This window comes from Perognathus longimembris, chromosome 3, assembly GCF_023159225.1.
Source record: "Perognathus longimembris pacificus isolate PPM17 chromosome 3, ASM2315922v1, whole genome shotgun sequence".
Lineage (NCBI taxonomy): Eukaryota > Metazoa > Chordata > Mammalia > Rodentia > Heteromyidae > Perognathus > Perognathus longimembris.
In genome coordinates this window covers 93,485,953-93,512,464 of record NC_063163.1, presented here as the reverse complement: position 1 = coordinate 93,512,464, position 26,512 = coordinate 93,485,953, and the positions used below count along the sequence as shown (strand labels likewise).

Sequence of the window (26,512 nt, the reverse complement as noted above, 5' to 3'; positions counted from 1 at the left end):
GTTCGAGTTCTGACCATTTCCCTGCGAATAACAATATTTCACCATTCCTAATCGCTATGTAGTATTCCATTGTGTATAAGTACCATATTTTTTGGATCCATTCGTCTGTGGAGGGGCATCTGGGTTGTTTCCATATTTTGGCTATTGTGAATTGTGCCGTGATAAACATGGAAGTACAAATGTCTTTTTGATATCTTGGGTTTTGCTGTTTAGGATAGATGCCTAGGAGTGGTATGGCTCGGTCATAGGGTAGGTCTATATTGAGCTTTTTGAGAAACCTCCATACTGTTCTCCAAAGAGGTTGTACTAATTTGCACTCCCACCAACAATGGAGAAGGGTTCCTCTTTCCCCACAGCCCCTCCAGCATTTGTTGTTTCCTGAGTTCAGGGTATAGGCCATTCTAACTGGGGTGAGGTGGTATCTCAGGGTTGTTTTTATTTGCATTTCCTTTACTAGCAGGGATGTTGAGCATTTCCTCATGTGTTTCTTTGCCATTTTTATATCTTCTCTTGTGAAGTCTCTCTTTAGCTCTTTTGCCCATTTCCTAATAGGTTTATCGGGCTTGGAGGGGCTTAGTTTTTTGAGTTCTCTGTAGATGACCGATATCAGGCCTTTGTCTGTTGCTGTGCTGGTAAATATCCTTTCCCATATCGTTGGCTGTCTTTCTATTTTGGTGGCTATGACCTTAGCTGTGCAGAAACTTTTTAATTTGTAGTAGTCCCATTTGTCGAGTCTTTCCCCTATTTGTTGTGCCCCTGGGACTATATTCAGGAAGTTCTTTCCTGTGCCTATAAGTTCTAGTGTCTTTCCTACTCTGTCCTTCAGTAGTTTCAAGGATTCAGGTCTGATGTTGAGGTCCTTGATCTATTTTGAGTTGATCTTGGTGCATGGTGATAGGCTTGGGTCTACTTTGAGTTTTCTGCATATGGCTGCCCAGTTCTCCCAGCACCAGTAGTTGAAGAGGCTATGTTTATTCCATTGTATGTCTTTAGCTCCTTTGTCGAATATCAGTTGGCTGTAAGAGTGCGGTTTTATTTCTGGGTCTTCAATTCTAATCCATTGGTCTTCCGATCTGTTTTTATACCAATACCATGCTGTTTTTGTTATGATGGCCTTGTAGTAGAGCTTGAAATCTGGTATTGTGATGCCTCCTGCACTGCTTTTTTTGCCTAGAATTGCTTTGGCTATTCTAGGTTTTTTGCTGTTCCATATGAATTTATGGATTGGTTTCTCTATTTCAGTGAAGAATGTGGCTGGGATTTTGATAGGTATTGCATTGAATTTGTATAACAATTTGGGCAGTATGGCCATTTTCACTATATTGATTCTGCCTTCCCATGAGCATGGGAGGTCTTTTCATCTCCTTGTGTCCTCTTTGATTTCCCTTATTAGATTTTTGTAGTTTTCATTGAATAGGTCCGTCACGTCCTTGGTTAAGTTGATCCCTAGGTACTTTATTCTTTTTTTGGCTACTGTAAATGGAATTGTTTCAATAATTTCCTTTTCCGTTTGTCTATTGCTGGTGTACAGAAAAGCTGCTGACTTTTGTGGATTGATTTTGTATCCTGCTACTTTGCCAAATTGGATTATTAGGTGTAGGAGTTTGGGTACTGAGTTTTTTGGGTCCTTCAGATATAAGATCATGTCGTCTGCGAATAGGGATAACGTGATTTCTTCCTTGCCGATGTGGATCCCTTTGATGTCCTCCTCTTGACTTATTGCTATGGCTAGGGATTCCAGCACTGTGTTGAACAGAAGTGGGGAGAGTGGGCATCCTTGTCTTGTTCCTGAGTTTAGGGGGAATGATTTAAGTTTCTCTCCATTTAATATGATATTAGCAGTTGGTCTGTTGTATATGGCTTCTATTGTTTTTAGGAATGTTCCATCTATTCCTGTTCTCTCCAAAGCTTTTAATAGGTATGGATGTTGTATTTTGTCAAAGGCTTTTTGGGCATCGACTGAGATAACAATGTAATTCTTAATTTTAGATCTGTTTATGTGGTGAATTACGTTGATTGATTTACGGATGTTGAACCATCCTTGTGACTGACGGATGAAGCCTACTTGGTCATGATGTATGATATTCTTGATAAGTTTCTGGATCCTGTTAGCTAATATTTTATTGAGGAGCTTTGCGTCTGTGTTCATTAGTGATATTGGTCTGTAGTTCTCTTTTTTTGTTGGATCTTTGCCTAGTTTGTGAATGAGTATGATATCAGCTTCATAGAATGAGTTTGGGATTTCTCCCTCTGTTTCTATTTCGTGGAAGAGTTTGAGGAGTATTGGAATTAGCTCCTCATTAAAGGTTTTTTTTTGGCCAGTCCTGGGCCTTGGACTCAGGGCCTGAGCACTGTCCCTGGCTTCTTCCCGCTCAAGGCTAGCACTCCGCCACTTGAGCCACAGCGCCGCTTCTGGCCGTTTTCTGTATATGTGGTGCTGGGGAATCGAACCTAGGGCCTCGTGTATCCGAGGCAGGCACTCTTGCCACTAGGCTATATCCCCAGCCCCCTCACTAAAGGTTTTGTAGAATTCGTTGGTGAATCCATCTGGGCCTGGGCTTTTCTTAGTAGGGAGGTTCTTTTTTTTTTTTGGCCAGTCCTCGGCCTTTTACTCAGGGCCTGAGCACTGTCCCTGGCTTCTTCCCGCTCAAGGCTAGCACTCTGCCACTTGAGCCACAGCGCCGCTTCTGGCCATTTTCTGTATATGTGGTGCTGGGGAATCGAACCTAGGGTCTCGTGTATCCGAGGCAGGCACTCTTGCCACTAGGCTATATCCCCAGCCCAGTAGGGAGGTTCTTGATTACCTCCTGTATCTCACCGTAAGTTATTGGTTTATTTAGTTGATTTATTTCTTCTTGGTTCAGTTTGGGCAGTTTGTACTTCTCTAAGAATTGATCCATTTCTTTAAAATTATTGTTTTTTGCTGAGTAGAGGTTTTGGAAATAGCTCCTTATGATTGTTTGAATATCGTGTGTACTTGTTGTAATTTTTCCAGTGGAGTCCCTGATTTTACGTATATGAGTCTCTTCTTTTTTTTTTGTAAGTCTTGCAAGGGGTCTCTCAATTTTGTTTATTTTCTCAAAGAACCAGCTTTTAGTCTTATTTATTTGTTGAATGGTCTTTCTATTTCCAATCAGATTTATCTCTTCTTTAATCTTTGTGATCTCTCCCCTCCTAGTCGTTTTAGATTCTGTCATTTCTTCTTTCTTTCTTTTTTTTTTTTTTTGCCAGTCCTGGGGCTTGGACTCAGGGCCTGAGCACTGTCCCTGGCTTCTTTTTGCTCAAGGCTAGCACTCTGCCACTTGGGTCACAGCGCCACTTCTGGCCATTTTCTGTATATGTGGTGCTGGGGAAATCGAACCCAGGGCCTCATGTATATGAGGCAGGCACTCTTGCCACTAGGCCATATCCCCAGCCCGATTCTGTCATTTCTTGTTTCTCCAGTTGTTTTAGTTTCATCGTGAGGGTATTCACCTGCTCTGCTTCCATTCTTTTAATGTGGGTGCTGAGTGCAATGATCTTGCCCCTCAGTACTGTCTTAGCTGTGTCCCATAGGTTTCTTTGTGATGTGTTTTCTTTGTCATTGTGACTTATGAATTCGTTGATTTCATCTTTAATTTGGTCTGTAGCCCAAGTGTTGGATAGCAGCGTGGGGTTTAGCCTCCAAGAGTGTGTATAGCCTCTGTGGTATCCTTTGTTGTTGAGGGTTACCTTTAATCCACTGTGATCAGATATAATACATGGGATGACGTCAATACTTTTGTATTTGCTGAGGTTCTTTGTGTGGGCTATGACGTGGTCTATTTTGGAATATGATCCATGGGCTGCTGAAAAGAAGGTTTATTGGGTCTCTGTAGGGTGAAAGGTTCTATATAGGTCTGTTAGATCCATTTGGGAAATGGTGTTATTTAGGTCCTCAGCTCCCTTACTAATTCTCTGGGTGTTGGATCTGTCTCTTGGAGAGAGAGAGGAGTATTAAAGTCACCCATTATGATTGTGTTTGCATCTATCTTGCTCTGTAATTCTGTGAGAATTTGCTTGACATATGTCGGGCCTCTTTTGTTCGGTGAGTATACATTTATCACCGTGATTTCTTGATTCTGGATTTTTCCTTGTATTAATATGTAGTGTCCTTCTTTGTCTTTTTGAGTGGACTTTACTGAGATGTCCAGCTTGTCTGAGATCAGAATGGCTACACCTGCCGTTTTGGTGGGTGCATTTGCTTGGTAGATCTTGCTCCATCCTTTCATTCGAAGCCTGTTTTTGTCCCTTGCTGTAAGGTGGGTCTCTTGTAGACAGCAGATGTCAACTTTTTGTTTGCGAATCCATTCTGCCAGTCTGCTCCTCTTTATCGGGGAGTTTAAACTATTTATATTTAAAGAGATCAAGGATAAGGGTGTTTTTTCTCCTTCCATTTTCTTGTTGGGCTGTTTTTTTCCTGTTTTTTTTTCCTTCTTATCTTTAGTGAGCTGGTCTTTTTGCTTGACTTTGGATATTGAAGTTTCTGATTCTGTCTGTGTGTCTTTTACGATCTCTGTTGGGTGGGGTTCCCCTCTTAATATTCGCTGTAGGGCTGGTTTTTTATTCACATACTCCTTTTGCTCCTCTTTGGTGTGGAAAGATCTGGTTCTCCCTTCGAATGTGAACTCCAGTTTCGCTGGATATTTGATCCGAGGTTGTAAATCGTTATTCTGGAGTACTTGGATGGTGTTCTTCCACTCACTTCGAGCTTGGTAAGTTTGTGTGGATAAGTCGGATGTTATTCGAATCCTCTTCCCATTGAAAAAAGTTTCCTTCTTCGCTTTGGCTGAATTCAGAATTTGCTCTTTAATCTTGAGGTCTGTAGTCTTGAATATTATGTGCCTTGGGGTGGCTTTCCTGCGGTCTGGCCTGCCAGGTGTCCTATAGGCTTCGGTTACTTGGATGGGGTCCCCTGTGAGATTGGGAAAGTTTTCTGCAATAACTTTATTGAGAACATGATTAAGCCCTCTGTTCTGGTATTCGGCTCCTTCTTCTATTCCAATTATGTGCAGATTATATCTGTTGTCTTTGTCCATTGGTTCCTGGATTAGTCTGCCCTGAAGCTTCACCTTTTCTTGGAGTGTGGTCATTTTCTGGTTGTTGTCAGCTGCTTCATCATCCAGGCGAGAGATTCTGGATTCTATATGGTCCACTCTTTGTGTTATGGTTTCAATTGTGGAGTTTATGGATGTCAGAGAGCTATTTATGGTTGTAATATCAGCTCTGATCGTGGAAATTTCTTCCTTTAAAGAGTTGTATTTTAAATCTATTTTTTCATGCATTTCAATTCTCAGGATGTGGAGATTTTCTTTAAAGGCGGCTTGCATTGTATCCATTTTTGCTTCCATTTCTTTAATTGAGGCTTGCATTGTATCCATTTTTGCTTCCATTTCTTTCTTGGCTTCCTGGGTATCCTTCCAGATTTCCACTCTAAACTCCTGGAATTGTTTTCTGATTTCATTTCTGACGCTTTCGATCATTCCTGTTAACATGGCCTCATTTGCTTTTTTAGTCTCCATCTCCTCTTCAGTCGTGCTGCTTTTTGGAGCTGGCGAGTTGGCTTGCCCTTTGATGAACTGAGTTATATTTCTTTGTGATTTGCGCATCTGGAGATCTGTGGATGGCTTCTCAGGTTTGGTTTGTAGCTCTGCCCTCCCTCCTGTGTAGGCGTGACTAAGGCAGCAGGTGCTGCCGCTGTGGCCCTGCCCACCAGTGCAGGGTACGCCTACCACAGCGGGTGCCCCGCCCTCCTGTGCGCTGTGTGTCCACTACTACAGGCACTTCAGCGGGATATGCCTCCCAGAGCAAGTCCCGGGTTGTTGGGTTGTGCTTGCGCCCTCCTGCGAGTCCGTTGGGGGGGCGGTATGTGTGAGGCCCAGTGGGATCGACTGTCCGGGTGTGGCTTGGCACCCTCAGACTTCGCCTCTGCTGCGAGGAGGGGACGTGATCAGGCTCAGGTGACCCTGCTGGGCTGGTATTGCCCACCAGCGCCTGTGATTTTAGTTGTAAGAGTCTGCGAGGTCCAGGCGCCTCGGGTGGGGCTTGCACTGCAGGCCGTCTCCTGGCCCCTGTTGGGAAGGGGGCGGGGCCGGTTCTGCCAGTTCAGGAATCTGTGGGGTGTTGGGGCTGCTCTGCCCTTCCCCTGCTAAACTGACTTCCCAGCGCCTGATGGGAGGTCCCCCACCTGATTTGGGGGTTCTTTGTTCCCTCGGGGCTGGGGGAGGGGGAGGGAGGGAGATCTAGCTTCTTTGTCGGCTTGGGTCTCTGATAGCTGGGCTCCCGTTGGGGGAGGGGATAATGGGTGACTCACTTTTGCTGTTTTGTGTGTGTTGGCCCTCCAGGGGTTGGCGAAGTGTCGTGGTGGCTTCCCTGGTTCCCTCTTTCTGGCACGCTGGGTTCCCTTGTCCGAACCCGGTGTGGACCTGAACTTCTCGTCGCTGCCGGTGTGTGTCTTGGTCCGCACCCTGCCTTGTGTCCGTGGGGTCTCCCGCTATATGTATTCTGCACTCCTGGCAGCCTGTCTGCCAATCGCCGGGTTCCCCTTTCCCAGCCTGACCCTGTTTGGGCCAGGGTCGGCTGGTGAGGGGAGGGTGCCCCGGTGAATCTCCAGCTCCGTGTAGGTTTTCGGTTCTTCTTTATTGCTCCTTTTTGTTTTCCTGCATTTCTCCACTGCTTCTGGCTGCTGGTTTTGCTGGGTTCTTGATCACATAAGCCACTCTTGACCCTAACTGCACACTGCTGTGCCTTGCCTGTCAATTTTATGAATAACAAAGCCTCTGCTTGATCCATAAATACCTGTCACTATCTGAGGGCTCACTGGGGTGTTTCTTTTCTTTTCTTTCTTTTTGTTTTCTTTAGGATGCACTATCTGTTCAGGAAATGTCATTGGCATGTTTCCATATGCACTGCCGGTCCCCTTCCCCATTGGGTCAACTGTATTTGTCTTTAAATCTGGAGAATCTTTTGTTACAAGCCACCTGATGGATGGCATTTTGTTATAGCAACCCACATGGGGGAAAACACTTCTGTGTTAGTTCCTAGGGACCCAGAAACAAGGTGCCATAGACTGGGTGGCTTAAACAACAGAAATGAATCAGCTCAAAGTGGCAGAGGGCAGAAGTCTAAAATGAAGTCATCAGCATCTCAAGGAAGGGCTTGTTTCAAGCCTCTCTCTTGGGTTAGAGTTGATAGCTTCCCATCACTTCTTTCTTCTGTGCCTGTCTCTTTCTGAGCCGCAATTCCCACTAGGCCATATAACACTGGATCAGGACCCATAACCTTTCTGGTCTTATTTTAACCCTTATTACCTCCTTCAAGCCCCTGTCTCCAAGTAGTAGATCAGAACATTGGCAATCAGAGCTTCAATATATGAACTTTGGTGGTGGTATGGATACAGTTTAGTCTACAGTATGATCAGAGTGGCTGCTAAGTGAGCCCCAGGAGGGGATGGTTCTGATTCCTTGGTGCTTCTTTGTCATTGTTGTCCATGGGGCTTGAACTCAGGACCTGAGTGCTGTCCCTGAGCTTTCTTTGCTTAAGGCTAGTGCTCTACCACTTTGAGCCATAGCACCACTTCCAGTTTTCTGGTGGCTCATGGGCCATGAATCTCACAGGGCCTTTTCTGCCCAGGCTGACTTTGAACCATAATCCACAGATCTCAGCTTCCTGAGGAGGTAGGACTACAGGTGCAAGCCACAAGGTGGTGGTGGTAGTGCTGCTGCTGCTGCTGGTGGTGGTGGTGCTGCTGCTGCTGCTGCCGCCGCCTCCTCCTCCCCCCTTTGAAGCCCCATCGCTCCAGTTTGCTGTAGGAGGAAAAGGAAGCTAGTTGAAGGCACTACTGGAGTTTGGAGGGGTAAACACACCACACTCGTGAGGACCTCCCTTCCTAAGTTTTTCTGTTGTACAAAGCAGGTGTTTTTATTATTCTGAGGGCATGTCCTCTTCCCAGTTTGTCAGACATGTCAGTTTCTGTGGGGCTCAGAGTCCTTAGGGAGAAGTTGAGGTTACATTCCCTTGGGGACCCAAAGCCTACCAGCAAATCTTAGACTGTGACCACTAAGCTTCCAGCAGGTGCTTCCTTCTCAAATACCTCCCTGGACAAGGCCACACACACACACACACACACACACAGCTACCACCAGTCTGTTTCTGCAACTGAGGCTGCAAATCCAAGAAAGTTCAGGGTGCAGTGAGCAGGAACCAGGGCTGCATTGGTCCCTGCTCTCAGAGCAGGAAAGAGAATGCTACCCTTTCTCCAGGGCCACAGGAGCAGTGGCTGTGGGCAGAAGAGCTCTGCAGGTCCCATACCATGTCCTGGACTCCTGTCCTACTCATTTTATTGGCCCACTGCACAGGTCGGTGAGGGAACTTTGGAGGGGGGGTCCAAAGTCCCCTGCTTCTTTTCTTGTTTTGACTCTGTCTCTGGGACCTTGCTTTGGTGTTTCTAGGTGGTGATCCTCCGCTCATGCTGCATCAGCTGCCAACTGCCTCTTCTTCCCTTGGCACCACAATCCACCTCACCTGTGCCCTGAGCAGCGACCATGACATCAGTGTTTATAGCATCTACTGGTACCAGCAGAGGCCGGGACATCCACCACGGTTCTTGCTGAGATACTTCTCACACTCAGACAAGTACCAGGGCCATCAAACTCCATCTCGCTTCTCTGGATACAAAGATGTGTCTAGCAACCTGGCTTATCTGAGCATCTCAGAGCTACAGCCTGAGGATGAGGCTATGCATTATTGTGCTATAGGGACTCAGAGCTTGAAAAAACAGATGGACATAGAGCGAGAGAGAAGGGATGAAAAGGAGGAGCATGCTGGTTTAGGGTTCCAGACAGCCCAGGATATGCATAGCTTAGACTAAAGGCAGAAGCTGATGTGGGTAGAGAGTCAGACTTGGGAATTCATAGGGCAGAGGAGATGGGGTGCTTGACCTTTTGTCATATAGTGTTGTTGTAAACTGTGTTGGAAATTAGATTGCAGAATTAAAGCTGTGTCTTGAGAAGATTTTTTGTTTTTGTTTTTGTCTTTCATAGAACTTGAACTTAGGGCTTGGGCACTGTCCCTGAGCTCTTTTGCTCAAGGCTAGCGCACTACTAGTTTGAACCACAGAGCCACTTCTGGTTTCCTGGTGGCTAACTGAAGGTAAGAGTCTCATGGTCTTTCTTGCCTGGGCTAGCTTCAAACCTTGATCCTCAGATACTAGCTTCCTGAGTAGCTAGGATTACAGGCGTGAGACACACTGGCAACCAATAGGTGATTTTTAATGATATGTTTGTGTCATTAGAATGACTTCTGTGAGAAGTCAATATAAAAAGGCATTATGAGGTTGTTCATACTGTATTTTTGGTAATCAGACTTTGACATGTGGTATATATTTTATATTTGTGACTCAACTCTGTTTACACTAGCCATATTACAAGTGATCCAAAGCTCCCTATGGCTTGTGAAAAGCCAGCACCAACTGGAGGAATAAAATCTAGACTCCTCATTGGGAAGTCCTTTAGGAGCTGGCTTAGATTCTGTATATCCCTTCATGGCCACTGTGGCCACAATAAGCCAATTGCAATGGGTCAAGCACTTCATTTGCTAGGTTGCTTCAAAGTTTTGTTCATGCTCAGGGCTCCACAATGATGAAAACCCTCCCTCCGTGGGCAAAACTTCTCTGTCCTTTTCATGTAGCTACTCATTTCCTCCACTGTACAGTCTTTTCCTAGCCATATTTAGTACCTGTCTACCCATCACACAACTGCAATGTTATTTAGCAAGACTACAAATTCCCAGTGGGCAGGGTGTGTTTTGTGTCCATGAAACAGTAGGTTAGTAAGAAAGCTGATTAAATGAATGAATAAGTAGACGCCTCATTGAGTGGCTTCTTCCATTCCAAAGAATCTGCTATCTTGGGATCCAGTGACATGGTGGGGGCTGCTATGATTCCGTAAAACAGGAGAGAAGGAACTCAGGCATGCTTCTGACTGGCCACATTCTTTCATTGTCTTTGTCTGTCTCGGTCTCTGCCTGCTCAGCTGTCTCACAAACACACACCTTCTGATGCTTGCTAGTGATTAGGGAAGAGTTAGGGAAATTCCTGAACCTTAAACATAGGGGAGCATTGGGAGGGAAGGTGCCATTCCAGATGATCAGCATCGTGTAACACTCTCCTAGGAGCCAGGACTTCCGACAAAAATGCAGCACATCCGGGTGCTGGTGGCTCACACCTATAATTCTAGCTACTCAGGAGGCTGAGATCTGAGGATCGAGGTTTGAAGCCAGCCCAGGCAGAAAAGTCCCTGTGAAACTCATCTCCAACTAACCATTCAAAAATTGGAAGTGGTGCTGTGTCTCTTAAGTGGTAGAGTACTAGCCTTGATGAAAGAACTCAAGGACAGTGGCCAGGCCCTGAGTTCAAGCCTGTGTAGAACGTCATGAGGTGTGTGTGTGTGTGTGTGTGTGTGTGTGTGTGTGTGTGTGTGTAGAGATTTGATCTGTGCACAGATGTGTGTGACTGAACTTTCAACTCAACAAAGAAACAAAGAAACTCAACAATGAACTTGGACACATTGTAAATGGCCAGTGTGAAACCAAAGATCAGGGACCAAACATTCTGAGGAAGGCACTGAGATCCTCAGGGGAGCACTGAAGAAGACTTGAGGGTCTTAGAACTGGCATATGAGTGTCAGAGTAAAACAGAAGGGCTCTCTGTGCATACCGATGGCCCAGTGTGGCGGTGACATGATTTGGTCAAATGAGCTTGAGGATGGGTCCATGTAGGAAGGGAACTTGGACTCAGCACAGGGAAGCTGTGAAGTCACAGCTGTGTGTCATTCTAAGTTACCTTCTTTTGATGTAGGCTTTCCATGGCTCAATCCACTTGTTCAGTATGGAACCAATACACAATGGGCATCTTTTCAACATGCCGTCTCCATGTGTTAGCCAGAAGAATCCTGTAAAGAAAATTCTGCCTCATCTGGGTACTGGAGGCTCACATCTGTAATCCTAGCTACTCAGGAGGCTGAGACCTGAGGATGGAAGTTCAAGCCAGTCCAGGCAGGAAAGAAAGGAAAATTCCCACTCACCCATGCTTGTAATCCCAGCACTAAGGCTGAGGCAGGAGAATGAAGAGTTTGAGGCCAGCCTTGGGTATACAGTGAGCTCCTACAACAACTCCTTACCCACAGGGACTAGTTGAATAATAAAGTCATGATAAATATTTGATCCCCCCCTTTATGTATCAACTAGCATAATAAGGGATTCAATATCATTTAACTTTAATTTGTCAAAATTACAAGCTCATGAGTGTTTAAATTCATTGCAACTACAAATTTTCCCTTTTTTGGGGACTAGGACAAGACTATTAAGTGTGTGTGTGTGTGTGTGTGTGTGTGTGTGTGTGTGTGAATACTGGGGCTTGAACTCAGGGCTTTCTCCTCTTGGTTTTATTGCTCAAGGCTGACAGTATCATTTGAGCCATACCTAAACTTCCGGATTTTTGTTTGTCATTTGGTGATAAGTATCTTATGAATTTGTCTGCCAGGGCTAGCTTTTTTCTTTCTTGGTACCAGTTTTGGGGTTTGAATGCACAGCCTGGGCACTGTCGTTGAGCTTTTGTGCTCAAGGCTACCACTCTACCACTTGAATCACAGCTCCACTTTTAGCTTTTTTGGTAGTTTATTGGTGATAAGAGTCTCACATCCTTTCCTACCTGGACTGGCTTTGAACTTTGATTCTTGGATTTTAACTTGAATAGCTAGGATTTTACAGGTGTGAGACACCCATGCCCAACTTCAAGGCAGGATTTCTTTCCCCCAGTCCTGAGGCTTGGACTCAGGGCCTGAGCGTTGTCCCTGGCTTCTTTTTACTCAAGGCTACCACTCTACCACTTGAGCCACAGCACCACTTCTGGCCTTTTTTGTTTATGTGGTGCTGAGAAATGGAACCCAGGGCTTCATGCATGCTAGGCAAGCACTCTACCATTAAGCCACATTCCCATTCTAAGGCAGAATTTTATAGCCATATCCTTTCCTTTCTTCCTCTCATTTCCAACTCTTAGAAGGACTAGTTTATTTTCCATCCTTATAGTTTTGTCATTTCAAGGTATGCTGTAAATAAAATAAATCATACAGTATGAGATATTTTCCACTCAGCATAATTTCTTTAAAGTTATCACAGTTGTCACCTGTATCAGGCTTCCATTCCTTTTTATTGTCTCATAAATATTCTATGGTATGTATTTAGTCATTTACTCATTAAAAGACATTCTCAAGGGTTGGGCATGGTGGCTCACACTTGTAAATCCGGTACGTGGGGGGCTGAGATGGAAAGAATCATAGTTTGAGGCTAGCCAGGCAAAAAGCTCATGAGACCCTCATTTCCACCATCATCTGGCAGGGTGGTATGTGCCTGTCATACCAGATATATGGGAAGTATAAATAGAATGATGTAGTCCATTCTTGCCCAGGTAAAAATGTAAGATCCAAAGTATAATTAAAGCAAAAAAGGCTGGGGTGTGTGTGGCTCAAGTGGTAGAGCACTGCTCAGCACAAGATCCAGAGTGCAAACTCCAGTATCACCCAAAACTGTCTCTGATGGTTAGCAACATGGTACAAAGGAAATTAATATACTTTTAAATATTAAATATAAAGCTGGATGCGGGTGGCTCATTCCTGTAATCTTTGCTACTAAGGAGGCTGAGATCTGAGGATCGCGATTCAAAACCAGCCCTGACAGAAAAGTCCCTGTGAGACTCTTATCTCCAATTAACCACTAGAAAACCACAGTGGAGCTGTGGCTCAAAGTGATAGAGCACTAGCCTTGAGCTAAAGAGCTCAGGGACAGCACCCAGGGCTGGAGTTCATGCCCATGACCAAAAAATATGATTTTTAAATAAAGTGTGATGCTGGAAAGATGCTTCAAATTAGGATACTTCCCAGAATATATTGTTTTCTCTAGAATTTCAAGAAAGATGGGTGAGGATGAAATGGGAAAGAGAAAGGATAGTTGCAAAAACAAGTTAGAAATACATGAATCTGTCTTCATTAGACATTTGGGGTTCATAAACTGAAAAACTATGAATTTGGCCTCTTATTCAATCTTTTTTATTTTTATTTTTGGTGGTTCTAGGGCTTGACCTCTGTTGCTTGTGCTTCATTTTCTTGCCCAGCAGTTGTATCCTACCACTTGAACCAGGCCTTCATCCTTGCTTTTTGCTGGTTATTTTTTTCCAGTCCCGGGACTTGAACTCAGGACCTGGTCACTGTCCCTGAGCTTGTTTTGCCCAAGGCTTGCGCTCTACCACTTGAGCCACAGCAGAACTTCTAGCTTTTTCTGTTTATGTGGTCCTAAGGAATCGAACCCAGGGCTTCATGCAGGCTAGGCAAGCACTCTACCATTAAGTCACATTCCCAGCCCCTGCTAGTTAATCTGGAGATGGAATTTCTCTAATTTTTCTGCCCAAGCTGGCTTTAAACTACAGTCCTCTGTGCCTCAGCCTCCTGAGTAGCTAGGGTTATATGCCAGAGCCTGGAAGGGCTTCCTTTAGCTTAACTGTATCAAATCCTATTTGGAGCTTAACCCTTGTGTGCTTTAAAGGGTAGGAAGCGTCACTTTATAAACTCCTTCTAACTTATTCTTGGGTCTCAGTTGAAATGTCATTTCTCCGGAGAGACTTTTTTCCAGTCACTGAATGTGAAACACATGTGCCTTGCTATTTTCCATTCTGGTGTTTCTTTTATAGCCCTTTTAACAATTTATTAATTTTTTCCTATGCCAGTAGTGGAACTTGAATTTAAGGCCTGGGCACTGTTTCTTAGCTTTTCTGCTCTACCACTGGAACCACAGGCCCACTTCCTGCTATTTGGTGATTGGTTGGAGATAAGAGTCACATGGACTTTCCTGTTCAGGCTGGCTTTGGACTGCAATCCTCAAATCTCAGCTAGAGTAGCTGAGCAGCTGGAATTACAGGTGTGAGCTTCTGGCACCTAGCCCTTTTCACAATTTTTAAAAGGTGTACTTATTTGTGACCTTTCATTTATCTTCCATGGATTATTAGCTATCTGCTATCAGAATATCTGTATATCCATATTTATATCTATATTTCTCTGGTCATCACAGTGATGGGCATTCAGTGGGTATTAAGCTCAGTGTGTGAATTAAACTCTACTCCTTATTATAAGGGAGTTATTGTCCTTGACATTACAGGTACTGTCCCTGACAATTTTTGCTCTAGGTTGGGCACAGTCTTTGAGCCACAGCTCCACTTGGGGTTTTCTGGTTGTTAATTGGAACTAAGAGTCTCATAGACTTTCCTGCCCAGGCTGGCTTTGAACTGTGATCATCAGCCTCTTGAGTAACTAGGTGTGAGCCATTGGTGCCTGGTGGAAGATGATTTTTCATTTCCAAGTTTGCTGATGGCTCTGTTCTCTCTGTGGTGGCCTCTGATTAATCCTAAGACACCTCCCATCTCCATAGCATGCTTCTTTCTACCTCTAATACCCTTTCAAATGAATCTTATTTTTCCCGAGTCTGCAGCATTTCTAATCTCAGGCAGAAATACAGAGGGCCTTGTGTGAATGTCCTATGAGGAACTGGACTGATAGAAGTGGAGCAGGGAGGAAGAGGGTAGAGATGAGCCTGAAGGGCTCAGAAGTCACTGTCAGGCTTTGGCTTTGTTATAAGTGCATGGGGAGATCATCTCAAAGTCTTATTTTTTTTTTTGCTCTTGATGTTCTCAGGCTGTTTATTTTATTTTATACTTTTTGGAGCTGCTGAAGTTTGAACACAGGGCCTCCTATATACTAGGCAATCAGTTACCACTGAGCCACACCCCATGCCTTCTTTTGTGCTGGCACGAACCTGTGCCAGGACAGCAGGCACTTATTTTAGGCTCCTGTCTAACAGGATGACAGGCATACACCACCATGCCCAGCTTCTTCCTTTGATACGGAACCTTGTGGACTCTTCTGCCAAGTAAGGCAGGCCTGGAACTGTGATACTTCCCATCTCAGCCTCCCAAATACCTAGGGATAACAGGCATGTACCAGTGTGCTCACCTATCAATCGAGAAAGTCTCTCAAGAACTTTCCTGCTGGAGTTGGCCTTAAACCATGATCCTCCACTCACAGCCTCCAGAGAGCCATGATTACAAACATGAGCCACTATATCCAGTTTATTTATATTATCTTTAAAATGGAGGTTGAATTCTGGTTGAAGGCAGCACCTGGGAGAGAATCTCCTAGGGTACAGTGTCTGTTTGTTTTCTGCGCTATAATAAGAGGCCCAAGGCTAAGAACATTACAAAGAAAGGGGTTTGATTTGGGTCTTGGTGCTGATGATGGGACAGTCCAAGCAACATGATGCTGGCATTGTGTTCATAGCATGGCAGAGAAACAGAAAGGACCTGCAGATAGGGCCAAGTGACTACACTAGGGACCACGCTTCTAGTACCTGAACTTTCGGGAGACAAATGACATATAAACACTAGCAAGTGGGCATCAAAGAGAGAGATCTACACAGTCAAACTCCCTCCCACCTGTAGATGTATACAATGTCTGTGTGTGTGTCACAGTGGTTTATGAGATCTCTCTGACTTTCTCTCTGTACAGACACACACATACACTGTGTGTGTGTGTGTGTGTGTGTGTGTGTGTGTGTGCGTGCGCGTGTACGTGCTCTGAACTCAGGGCCTAGGTGTTGTCCTTAGCTTATTTTGTTGTTGTTCAAGGCTGGCACTCTATCACTTGAGCCACAGTTCTACTTCTGGCTTTTTAGGCTTATTGGAGATAAGAGTCTCATGGACTTTCCTGCTCCAGCTGGCTTTGAATGGTAATCCTCAGATCTCAGCCTCCTGAATATCTAGCACTATAGGCATGAGCCCCTGGTGCCCTACCCTGACATTAACTCCTTTTGAGATCTCTGCTCAATGTCTGAGTCTGGAGGACCGTCTTCTTTAGCATGTGTAACACAGCTGACTCTTCAGAGGCTTCCTTTTGGGTATGGTGCTTTTGATTTTTCCCAAGCTAAACTGTTTTTACTGTGGTCAGTTACTGCCATGTGGACCATGGTTTGGGTTTCTCTTCTTCTCAGTGATGTTGATGGGTAGAGTGGTGGACAGAGCTGGTCAGCTACAAGTCTGGTCCCACTGGCTATCTGCCTCACTCGCTGCGGAGCTGCCACCGTGTGTCCACTTGATCTCGTGTGTATGTGTGTGTGCGTGTATGCGTGTGTGTGTGTGTGTGTCCTGCATGTACGAGAATGTAAACCCCTTAATGCTTGGAGCCTTGCCCATCTGCCCCTTTTTCATGAGCTTGACTAGAATACAATGTCTGATCCTTAGGTCCTCAGTCAGTGTGGCCCACAGGAATCCTAGCATAGCTGCATCAGGCTGTGGGGGTCTGAGCTGATCATGGCCTTTGTGATCTTCCTGGCATAACAGGAAGTCTGTCTATTTCAGTATCTTGTGGTCATGGTTAGATAGACAAAGGGATGTCTGGGATAGCCTGTGAATCTGCACACCACTGGGGAGAAAGTTACTGGCCTCTGGGTAAGAGCTGTGAGGAGTGCTAGATCTCTGTGGTATACTGTGGACTTTGTAGTTGATGATCAAATGTTCTTGAAAACTGCTACTACAATAGGCTTTAAATATTCTCACGCCAGAAAAAAATAAGTGAGATGGAAAATACAGATTAAGTTGTTCTTACACAATGCCTGCAGTACAGAAAAACATCATGTTGTATAACATGAATGATTTTTATCTTATTTACTTTTTTTTTCTTGTCAACTGTGGTGACCGGGGTCTGGGTGCTGTCCCTGAGCTCTTTTGCTCAAGGCTAGCACTCTACCAGTTTGAGTCACAGTGCCACTTCCAGTTTTCTGGTAGCTAATTGGAGGTAAGAGTCTCACATACTTTCTTATTTGGGCTGGCTTGGAACTGTGATCCTCAGATCTCAGCCTCCTGAGTAGCTAGAATTACAGGTGCAAGCCACCAGTGCCTGTTTTCCTTTCCCTTTTAAGATGGGGTTTTACAGTGTAGCTCAGTCTGGCCAGAAATTCACGGTCTTGCTAGCTTAGTTTCCTGCCTTGGGATGACCAAGGCATGTTACCACACTGAGTCATTGTCTGTCAATTTTACCGTTGGGGGATGTATGTCTATGTATGGGATCTGAGATCAGTGAGATAGATGCTGAATGTGATGCATTAAACACCATTTTTATTGTTTTATCATGATCTCGGGATTGGAACCTTGCTTCCTGGCTAAAGTTCTTCCCTCTCTTCCTTGTGCCCTTCCCCAAACTCAAGTCCTCAGAGACCTCTGTTTCAGGACCCAGAGGCCTGCTTCACAGACCCTAGGTATGGTTGGAAAACCAGGGCCTGAGGGTGTGTCAGGTGTGTCCCCCACACAGCCCCAGGGGCAGCACCAGGCAGGCAGCTGTTGAAGGAGACAGTTGAACTTAGATCCCGCCACAGCAGGGCAGTTAGCAAATGTCCCTCTGGGAGAGATCTCTATGCATAATAGAGATCACAGAGGGGCAGGGCTTGGGGGGCAGGGATCAAACATGCTCCACACAGTCTCATTTTGATTGGAAAAGCTGTCAGCCCAAAGACTAGGGTCATTCTCTCCAGGAAGCCCACATCGCCAGCGAAGCTCAAGAAACCTTTGATCTTGCGGGAAGATGAAATCTGGGACAGGTCATATTCTTCAGGGCCCAGGCCCTGTTTCGTGGCAGTGTGGGACTGTTCTGGGTCTGTTGCTTCTGGGTCTGGCCCTGGGCACCCAGGGTCTGCTATTCCGAAGAGCAGCACCCCAGAATAGAGCCCCGGATCTTAGTGCCCAGGCAAGAAGTAGCTGGTCCAGTCTGTGGAGCTTGTGGGGCAGGTAAAGGACTGGCTTGTGGGAAGATTTGGGGGTTCCTGGACTAAAGGCAGGAATGAGTGACTGAGGGGAACGATAGTAATGGTGGTGAGAGGTGAGAAGGAACAACTTAAGAGGAAAAGCCTAGGAAACTGCTGGCTTCAAGTGCTTCTATTTTGATTATCATTGAAAGTTTGCTTTACTATCGTTGTTATTAATATTAGGATTGGTATTGGGACTCAAGGTCGCATGCTCTCTCTTGGCTTTCTTTACTCATGGGTTGGTGTTCTACTATTTGAGCCATGTCTCTTTTTGCTGTTTAATTAGAGTTGGAATCTTGTGGGCTTTTCTGCTCAGACTGGCTTCAGACCTTAATGTTCTATATTTCAGTCTGCTGAGTAGCTAGGATTATAGATGTAAACCACCAGTCCCTAGATGCATTCTTATCATTATTATTTGTCTGTCGTGAGGCTTGGACTCAGGGCCTGGGTGCTGTCCCTGAGTTCTTTTGCTCAACATTAGTGCTCTACCACCTTGAGCTACAGTGCCACTTCTAGTTTTCTGGTGATTAATTGCAGATAAGAGTCTCATAAACTTTCCTCCTCAGGTTGGTTTTGAACTGCCATCCTCAGATCTCAGCCTCCTGAGTAGCAAGGATTACAGGTGTGAGCGTGTTGTATTGAAATATTGTGTGTCTTGATTCCAGAGTCTTCTGGCTCTCCTCAAATTAGCTAAAAAGCTAACTTAAAGCGAGTATACAAACCTGTTTTTAGTCCCTGGGAAGTACAGAAATGGAGGCCCTGGAAAAGAGCTTTCAGGCTATAGGGACTCCATTGCTGTCCAGGTAAGCTGCTTCACTGATGGTGTGAGTGTAATTTCCTCCTCTCTGTATTTGGTGGAAAGTCCAAAGACAAAGCCATGAAAGCCTGCTACAGGTGCACAGCTGTTCATCATTATAGGAGCAGACTCTTCCTCTTACTGGTCATACAAGGCAAGCTCAACTGCCATCCGGTTTACAGACTGGAGTAATAACACCCAGGCCATATAGCTCATGGACACAGACCTCAAGGCCCAAGTTTCATGTCCTCCAGCTCTCGCTAGGTCCCCCATCTCCAAAGGCAGTAAGAGCTGACAAGTCCACTACCTTGAGGCATTCTGATTCGTAAGGATAGCCTCCCGACAGCCACCTGGGGATTGTTGGGTTACCATAGTAAGGCCTCAGATTCTATGCAGGAGCAGATCCACCATGGAGGCTGGGTCAGCACCTGTGCTTGTTGGGTTTCTGGGCGAGGAGGTTCCACCAGAATAGAGGTCTCTGGGGAAGCTGACCTCCCAAAGACACAAGACTTAGACCAAACCAACACCCCAGGAAGAGGAGAGAGGCTAACCTGACAGTCACATTCCACGTAAAGTCTAAGAAATCTGCCTGGACAGGGATACTGCAGGTTCAGAACTCTCAAGAAGGCTTGGTGGTCAGGGCACTGGGCCCTGGGATCAAGGTGGTGGCAAGAGATGATGCACCCCAGAGGGTCAGATTTTACCCGTGTGTTCTTAGGGAAAAAGGATATGACTAGACTTAAGTAGGTGGGGTGGGACATGAATCCAGAGCTAGAGAGGCTCCAGGGGTGCATTGGGGTGACTCAGGCAGAGTTTGACAGATATGAGGAGAAGCTTGTGGGAGAAGGGCAATAGGAGAGGGGGAAGCAAGGGCCTGCCTTGGATTTTTAATGGTTCTAGGTTTCAACTCAGGACCTGTACTTGCAAGGTAGGTGCTCTACCACTGACCCATGTTTCCAGGCCTTTTCTGTGCTGGTTGTTTTTTAAGATAAGGTCTCACTTCTTGCCTAGGCATGCACCTGGACCTGCAATATGCCTATTTTAGGTTTTCTGTAGTAGCTAGGATGAAAGGTGCACATGACCATACCCAGCAATGTGTTCAGACGGGGTCTCAAAGCTGGCTACTAGTAGCTAATGCCCAGCTATCTGAGATGTTGAGATGGAGAAGATTGCATTTAAAGGCTAACCTGGACACAAAGTGTTGTGAAGTCCCTTCGCAATGCAGAGCTGGACACAGTGGCGTATAGCTATTTTCCTATCTACAACAGGAGGCCTAATATAGGCAGACTGTGGTACAGATCTATACTCAGGCAAAGACAAGACTCTATCTTAAAAAAAAATGTGCAGGAAAGGGCTGATAGAGGTATGTCTCTGCAGTAGAGTGCCTGTCTTGCAAGCCTGAAGTCCTGAGTTCAAATCATGGTATCTCAAAAAAAAAAAAAAAAGAATCTGTGGGACGGAGTCTTGTGAGGTTGGCTGGTCTTGAACTGTGATTCTGTCTATTTCAGCCTCCTAAGTTTCTATGATCACAGGAGTGAATCACTGGTACCCAGCTTGGCCCTGGCTTTTTTTGATGAACACTTAAGAAAATGCTATGATTTTATCAGTGGAGTTTATATTTTAAACAAAATGATTCTGGATAGAAGGGTTGGCTGTGTCTTCCTCAAAGATGCATCCTCATTGATTTGTTTCTTTTCTTTTTTTTTTTTTTTGGCCAGTCCTGGGCCTTGGACTCAGGGCCTGAGCACCTTCCCTGGCTTCTTCCTGCTCAAGGCTAGCACTCTGCCACCTGAGCCACAGTGACCCTTCTGGCCGTTTTCTGTATATGTGGTGCTGGGGAATCGAACTGAGAGCTTCATGTGTAGGAGGCAAGCACTCTTGCCACTAGGCCATATTCCCAGCCCCATTGATTTGTTTCTTAACTTCTACTGAGGTTAGGCCTGGAGGTGATGAGAGGGTGGGTCTGACCCACAGCAATATCCAGTTACGGGAACAACTCTGTGGCCCATTTGAGGAACAATAGACAGAGAAGTCCAGTAGTAGTAAGCTCACACCTGTAATCCTGATGAACCACCAGGATCTGGCTTTTGTCCTGAGGTTTTCTTGAAGTGGGACTTATTTACTAATTTAAAAATATTTTTTGGGGATTATTATTGTTATTATTACCATTAGCCAGTCCTGGGGCTTGAACTCAGGGCCTGAACATTGTCCCTGGCTTTCTTTTGCTCAAGGCTAGCACTCTACCACTTGAGCCACAGCACCACTTTTGGCTTTTTCTGTTTATGTGGCACTGAGGAATTGAACCCAAGGCTTCAGGCATGCTAGGCAAGGGCTATTATTTTCATAGTTATTATTTTTATAGTTATTATTTTTATGCTCATTTCTCTACTGGAGACTGAAAGAAGACATTCACCGAACAGGATTTATGTTTTGGAGAAATTAGCACTCAACTGGTGCCACCAATTCTTGAGGTCAGATTCGAAGGCCAGGTTTAAAAAGTAGGAACAACCAGAAATATATAACAATAGGGGGAAAACAAACTCTGGGACATCCTTGGTATGGAATATTAAACTTTGTGTGGACTGCAATGATAGACTTTAAAAATAGATTCAAATACACTTCCCTGTCTCCCCCAAACCATCCTTACACCTTGGCAACTAGTCATTTGGACTTAATTTCTATACTTGTGTCATTTCAAGGATGTACTACAATATTTGGGGGGGGGGTGTTGTGGTGCTGAGGCTTGAACCTGGGGCGTTGCACCAGCTGAGTGTGTGTTCACTACTGATCACTCCATAGTCCACAATAGTGTGTGACCTCTGGGCATTGGCTTTTATAAATATTTTTATCATCTGTGCGGCTTGAGCTCAGGGCCTGGGCTCTGTCCCTGAGCGATTTTGCTCAAGATTAGCACTCTACCACTTTGAGCCACAGCTCAAAATGGTCAATTGGAGGTAAGAGACTTATGGTGACTTTTCTGCCCAGGCTGGTTTGGAAGTAATCCTTAGACCTCAGCCTCCTGAGTAGAAATGTTTATAGGCATGAGCCACTTGCGCCTGGCTTAGGATTTCATTTATGGGTTTCATCATGCATTTGGTCATTCGTCAGCTGAGGGATACTTGAGTTGTTTCTAGTTTGGGATAAAGATGAATAAGGCTGTTATAAACATTTTCATACAAACTTTTGTTTGAACGTCGCTTTTCATTCCAATTGGATAAGGACTTAGGGGTAGAAGTTGCTTTATATGTTCTTTTTTTCTCATTAAAAATTATCTTTAAATAGTTGTACAAAGGGGTTTCAAGGCAACAAATCAGTTCCTAAGTCAAATGCATCTTGATCAATGTCAATGGTTATTTAGATGCAGATAGCAGTGACAGTGATGTTGTTTCAGTGTGGGAGGGACAATGACTGAAGTCCACAATCTCTGTTTCCAGCTTGGAAGTGAGCAAGAATACTCATGGCCAGTGTTGTGATGAAGACAGAGCTGGGTTGGAGGCAAGGGGGCTAATCTCATATAGATATTAAATTTAAATTTCCTATTGGACAACCAGCTGTTGGTAGTCACTAGGCAATTTAGGTGGAGCTGAGGGGAAACTTTTCAGTGGGAATAGAATGGTGCCTCACCATATGGTCAAGTCATGGGAACGAATGCTGTGGGAAGATGATAAGGAAAGAGGATCCAGGGGAGGTCCGGGGGCCAGCAGCCAGGCATGGGCCAAGGAGAAAAGGAGTGTGAGTGCTCTGAGATACCTGGGAGAAGAGAACCACTGGGAAGAAGAGTGGACTTAATATTGCATCAAGTACAGAGATATCAAGTACAACAAAAAGTGAGGAGGGAGCTTGGATTGACCATGATGAGAGGTTTGTGGTACCTGACTTGAGAGGAGTTAGAGGGAGACAAAGATAAAAGCTAAAGGGACCCTGAAATGTCCTAAGCATGAGAAAGAATGCCTCCTGTATACAAGAATAATGCATGGATGGACAGGTGGATGAATGGGCAGATGAATAGGTAAATTCAGATGGATAGTGTGTGGGCAAATGGACACAGATGAGTGGACACATGAATGAATGATACATAGGTGGATGGATGAGTAGCTGGATGAAGAAATAGTGCTTATATAGGTAGATGGACAAGCAGATGGACATTCAATGAATGGCCGATAGATGGAACAATAGATAGTGGTCTGAAAGATCAGCGAAGGTCTCATGAATGCTGTGGGACTGAACTGCATCTCCTTGCATAGAAACAAATATAGAAGAGTCTCTATATAGGAGCACCTTAAGTCTTGATCTAATCTTCCTGGGGCCATGGAGGAAGTTGGTCTGTCTGGACCATGGAAAACATTGAGGAGGACACTCAGAAGCCCTAAAATGAGCCTGCTCAGGACTCCCTGATACCTCACATCCACCTGAGAAGACACTCAGAGATTCTCTGAGCATCTTCCATTCCCAATGTTGCCATCAGAGATGGCAGAAATGGGAAGGGAGAGGCATAGTGGTGGGGCTTGCCTGCTACCAGAGAACAGACTTTTGGGAGGCTCTCTGCCCACCTACCGTCCACCAAGGACACAGTGCACCCACCACAGCTTTGTGCCTATGTTCAGCAGGTTCTCACTCCATCCTAGGCCACCAGGGGCAGGCTCTAGGTGCTGGACTCATGGATTTTGGTCTAAACCGCAGCCACCAGAGCATGTTTTTGGCAGTGGAACCCAGCTAACTGTCCTAGGTAAGTGTCTCTCATGGTCTTTCCCAGCCTGTACCTCCCACTTCTGTTTTTCTCTCTTTTTATTTTTGTTGGTCGTGGGGCTTGAACTCAGGGCCTGGACATTGTCCCTAAGCTTTTTTGCTCAAGGCTAGCTAGCACTGTACCACTTTGGGCCAAAGCACTACTTCTGGTTTTCTGGTGGCTAATTGGACAGGAGAGTCTCTTGGACTTTCCTGCCTGGGGTTGACTTTGAACCGCTATCCTCAGATCTCAGCCTCCTGAGTAGCTAGGATTACAGGTGTGAGCCTGACCTGTTCTCTCTCTCTCTCTCTCTCTCTCTCTCTCTCTCTCTCTCTCTCTCTCTGGAGGGCTTCTTCCCCTCTGTCAGCCTTTTACTGACCTTTTACTTTTCTTTGTTATTTAGTCTGAGGGAGGTGGGTGGTCTTTGGTAATCTACAGGAAGGTCCTTACCTGCAAGAAAACTACCCGCAGATTCCTGTGCTTGTACCTAGCCTGGTCCCAGGAGCCCAGGCTGAAGGTTGGCCAAGGATCAAGGCTTTTTCCCTATGAGGCATGAGCTGGTTTGATGAGTTAGGACTAAGCCTTAGAGGCAGTCCATAAGCCCCAGAATCTGAACTGAGGGGCCAGATGTCCATCTAGGCTGGGAAGGTCACAAAGGAGGCACAGAGACATTGTTGACACTATCACTTCCACCTCAGGAGACTCAAATGTTCATTCCAAGTGGAGACCAGCAGAGAAGAAGGATCTGGCTCAGTCTAGGCTACAGCTCTTTGATAATCTCTTGGGCCCTGAGGACACAGGAATATGGACAACTCCAACTGGGCCAAGTAATCAAGAGTCTGGCCTTCTGAGGATGGCCACTCATTTGCCCCTGAATGATGGGGCTCTGTGGCTCACTTGTCTGTTCCTCAGCTTCCCACATCCTCCTCAGGAACGTTAGATTTAGGAATGGAGGAATGAGGTTGCAAATGGGTGTGGTGTTCAGGTGGTGTCCAAGTAAAATCAAAAAGTAAAATCAGGCCCTGGTGGCTCTCGCCTGAAATCCTGAGGCTGAGATCTGAGAATTGCAGTTCAAAGCTAGCCTAGGCAAGTCTGAGAGACTCTCATCTCCAATTAACCACCAGCAATGTGGCTCAAAGTGGTAGAGCACTAGCCTTGAGGAAAAGAGCTCAGGGATAGTGGCCGGGCCCTGAGTTCAAGCCCCACAGCCAAAAAACAAACCAAAGAAAGGAATCCTCAATACTCAGGATCCAATGAGGTAAGCATAGCCAAGGCAGAGTCTTGTGATAAGGCCAATGGGACTTGGGGGGACAGAATAACCTTAGAGGGTTCTGGGTGGAACTCATGACTCACCAGGAGAGCTAAGAAGATGGGGTCGAATTTCCTATACCAAGAGCACAGATTCAAGGTATTCCCACACTCACCAGTATCTTCCTGCTGAGTAGAAACCCCTGATTGTCAGAGAAGGCTCTGAACACTGGAAGAATGAATTCAGGTGGGATCTAAATTTGTGCTTAGAAGGTCAGGGCCAGATTGTAAACTCAGACTCCAGAGATCAGGGAGGAAGCAGCATTAGTAGCCCTAGTGATATTGGGGAAACTGAGGCTGTCAGAGATGAGAGTAGGCTAGGTCTCTGGGGTGAGCTTAGCGAGGGATTCTAGGAAGGTCTAGGACTGTCTTGAGCCACAGTGCCACTTTAGTTTTCTTCAATGGTTCATTGGAGATAAGAGCCACCCAGACTTGCCTGCCTGGGTTGGCTTTATTTGGTTTTGTTTTTTGCCAGTCCTGGGGCTTGAACGCCCTGGCTTCTTTTTGCTCAAGTCCAGCACTCTGCCACTTGAGCCACAGCACCACTTCCGGCTTTTTTCTATGTGGTGCTGAGGAATCAAACCCAGGGCTTCATGTATATGAGGCAGGCACTCTACCACTAGGCCATATTCCCAGCCCCTGGGTTGGGTTTGAAGTGCGATCTTCATATCTCAGCATCCTGAGAAGCTAGAATTTCAGGCATGAGTTACTAGTGCCCAGTTCCTGGCTCTCTTATAACTACGCTCAGCCTCTCTTCTTCTATATAGGTCAGCCCAAGGCTTCCCCCTTGGTCACGCTGTTTCCACCATCCTCTGAGGAACTACGGGCCAACAAGGCCACCCTGGCCTGTCTGATGAATGACTTTTACCCGGGCACTGTGTTGGTGGCTTGGAAGGCAGATGACATCCTTGTCACCGAGGGTGTGGAGACCACCCAGCCCTCCAAACAAAGCAACAACAAGTACATGGCCAGTAGCTACCTGACCCTGACACCTGACAGGTGGAGATCTGGGAGCAGGTATACTTGCCATGTCACGCATGAAGGGAGCACTGTGGAGAAGAGTGTGTCCCATGTAGAGTGTTCCTAGGCTGAAGAATCTCAAACCCTTGAAGGGGTGAAGCTGAAGGATTCAGCATGGCATCTCCTCTTTGTATTTCTAGTCCTACTTCTACCCAATAAATGGTTTCATTTTTTTTTAAAAAAGGACAGATCTTGCTCTACCTCATTATTTTTATCTGTTGGTAGTGGGGCTGGCTTTGAACCATGGTCCTCAGATCTTAGCCTTCTGAGTAGCAAGGAATACAGGCATGAGCCACCAGCACCCAGCCAGACTCAACTCTGATCTCTTAAGAATGCTTGGGAGGGCTGGGGATATGGCCTAGTGGCAAGAGTACCTGCCTCATATACATGAGGCCCTGGGTTCGATTCCCCAGCACCACATATACAGAAAATGGCCAGAAGTGGCGCTGTGGCTCAAGTGGCAGAGTGGTAGCCTTGAATAAAAAGAAGCCAGGGACAGTGCTCAGGCCCTGAGTCCAAGCCCCAGGACTGGCCAAAAAAAAAAAAGAATGCTTGGGAGACTCTACTACAAGGCCATCATAACAAAAACAGCATGGTATTGGTATAAAAACAGATCGGAAGACCAATGGATTAGAACTGAAGACCCAGAAATAAAACCGCACTCTTACAGCCAACTGATATTCGACAAAGGAGCTAAAGACATACAATGGAATAAACATAGCCTCTTCAACTACTGGTGCTGGGAGAACTGG

The 26,512-nt window shown here is 45.6% G+C and overlaps 1 protein-coding gene across 1 annotated transcript; it reads left to right on the top strand.

The window, feature by feature from the left end:
• The first annotated feature begins 8,329 nt into the window (after positions 1–8,329).
• Positions 8,330–25,827, top strand: LOC125347754 (immunoglobulin omega chain-like). The gene is made up of 4 exons (XM_048340723.1): positions 8,330–8,375; positions 8,469–8,799; positions 23,398–23,432; positions 25,508–25,827. Exons 1-4 carry the CDS (start codon positions 8,330–8,332, stop codon positions 25,825–25,827), a joined length of 732 nt encoding a protein of 243 aa, XP_048196680.1.
• Positions 25,828–26,512: the final 685 nt, after the last annotated feature.

Bases quoted from the DNA above. Each gene is read 5' to 3' on its own strand.
- LOC125347754 (XM_048340723.1), top strand. From the start codon at position 8,330: ATGTCCTGGACTCCTGTCCTACTCATTTTATTGGCCCACTGCACAG. The intron at 8,376-8,468 runs GTCGGTGAGGGA...TGGTGTTTCTAG, and splicing joins TTTATTGGCCCACTGCACAG to GTGGTGATCCTCCGCTCATG. The intron at 23,433-25,507 runs GTAAGTGTCTCT...TCTTCTATATAG, and splicing joins AACCCAGCTAACTGTCCTAG to GTCAGCCCAAGGCTTCCCCC.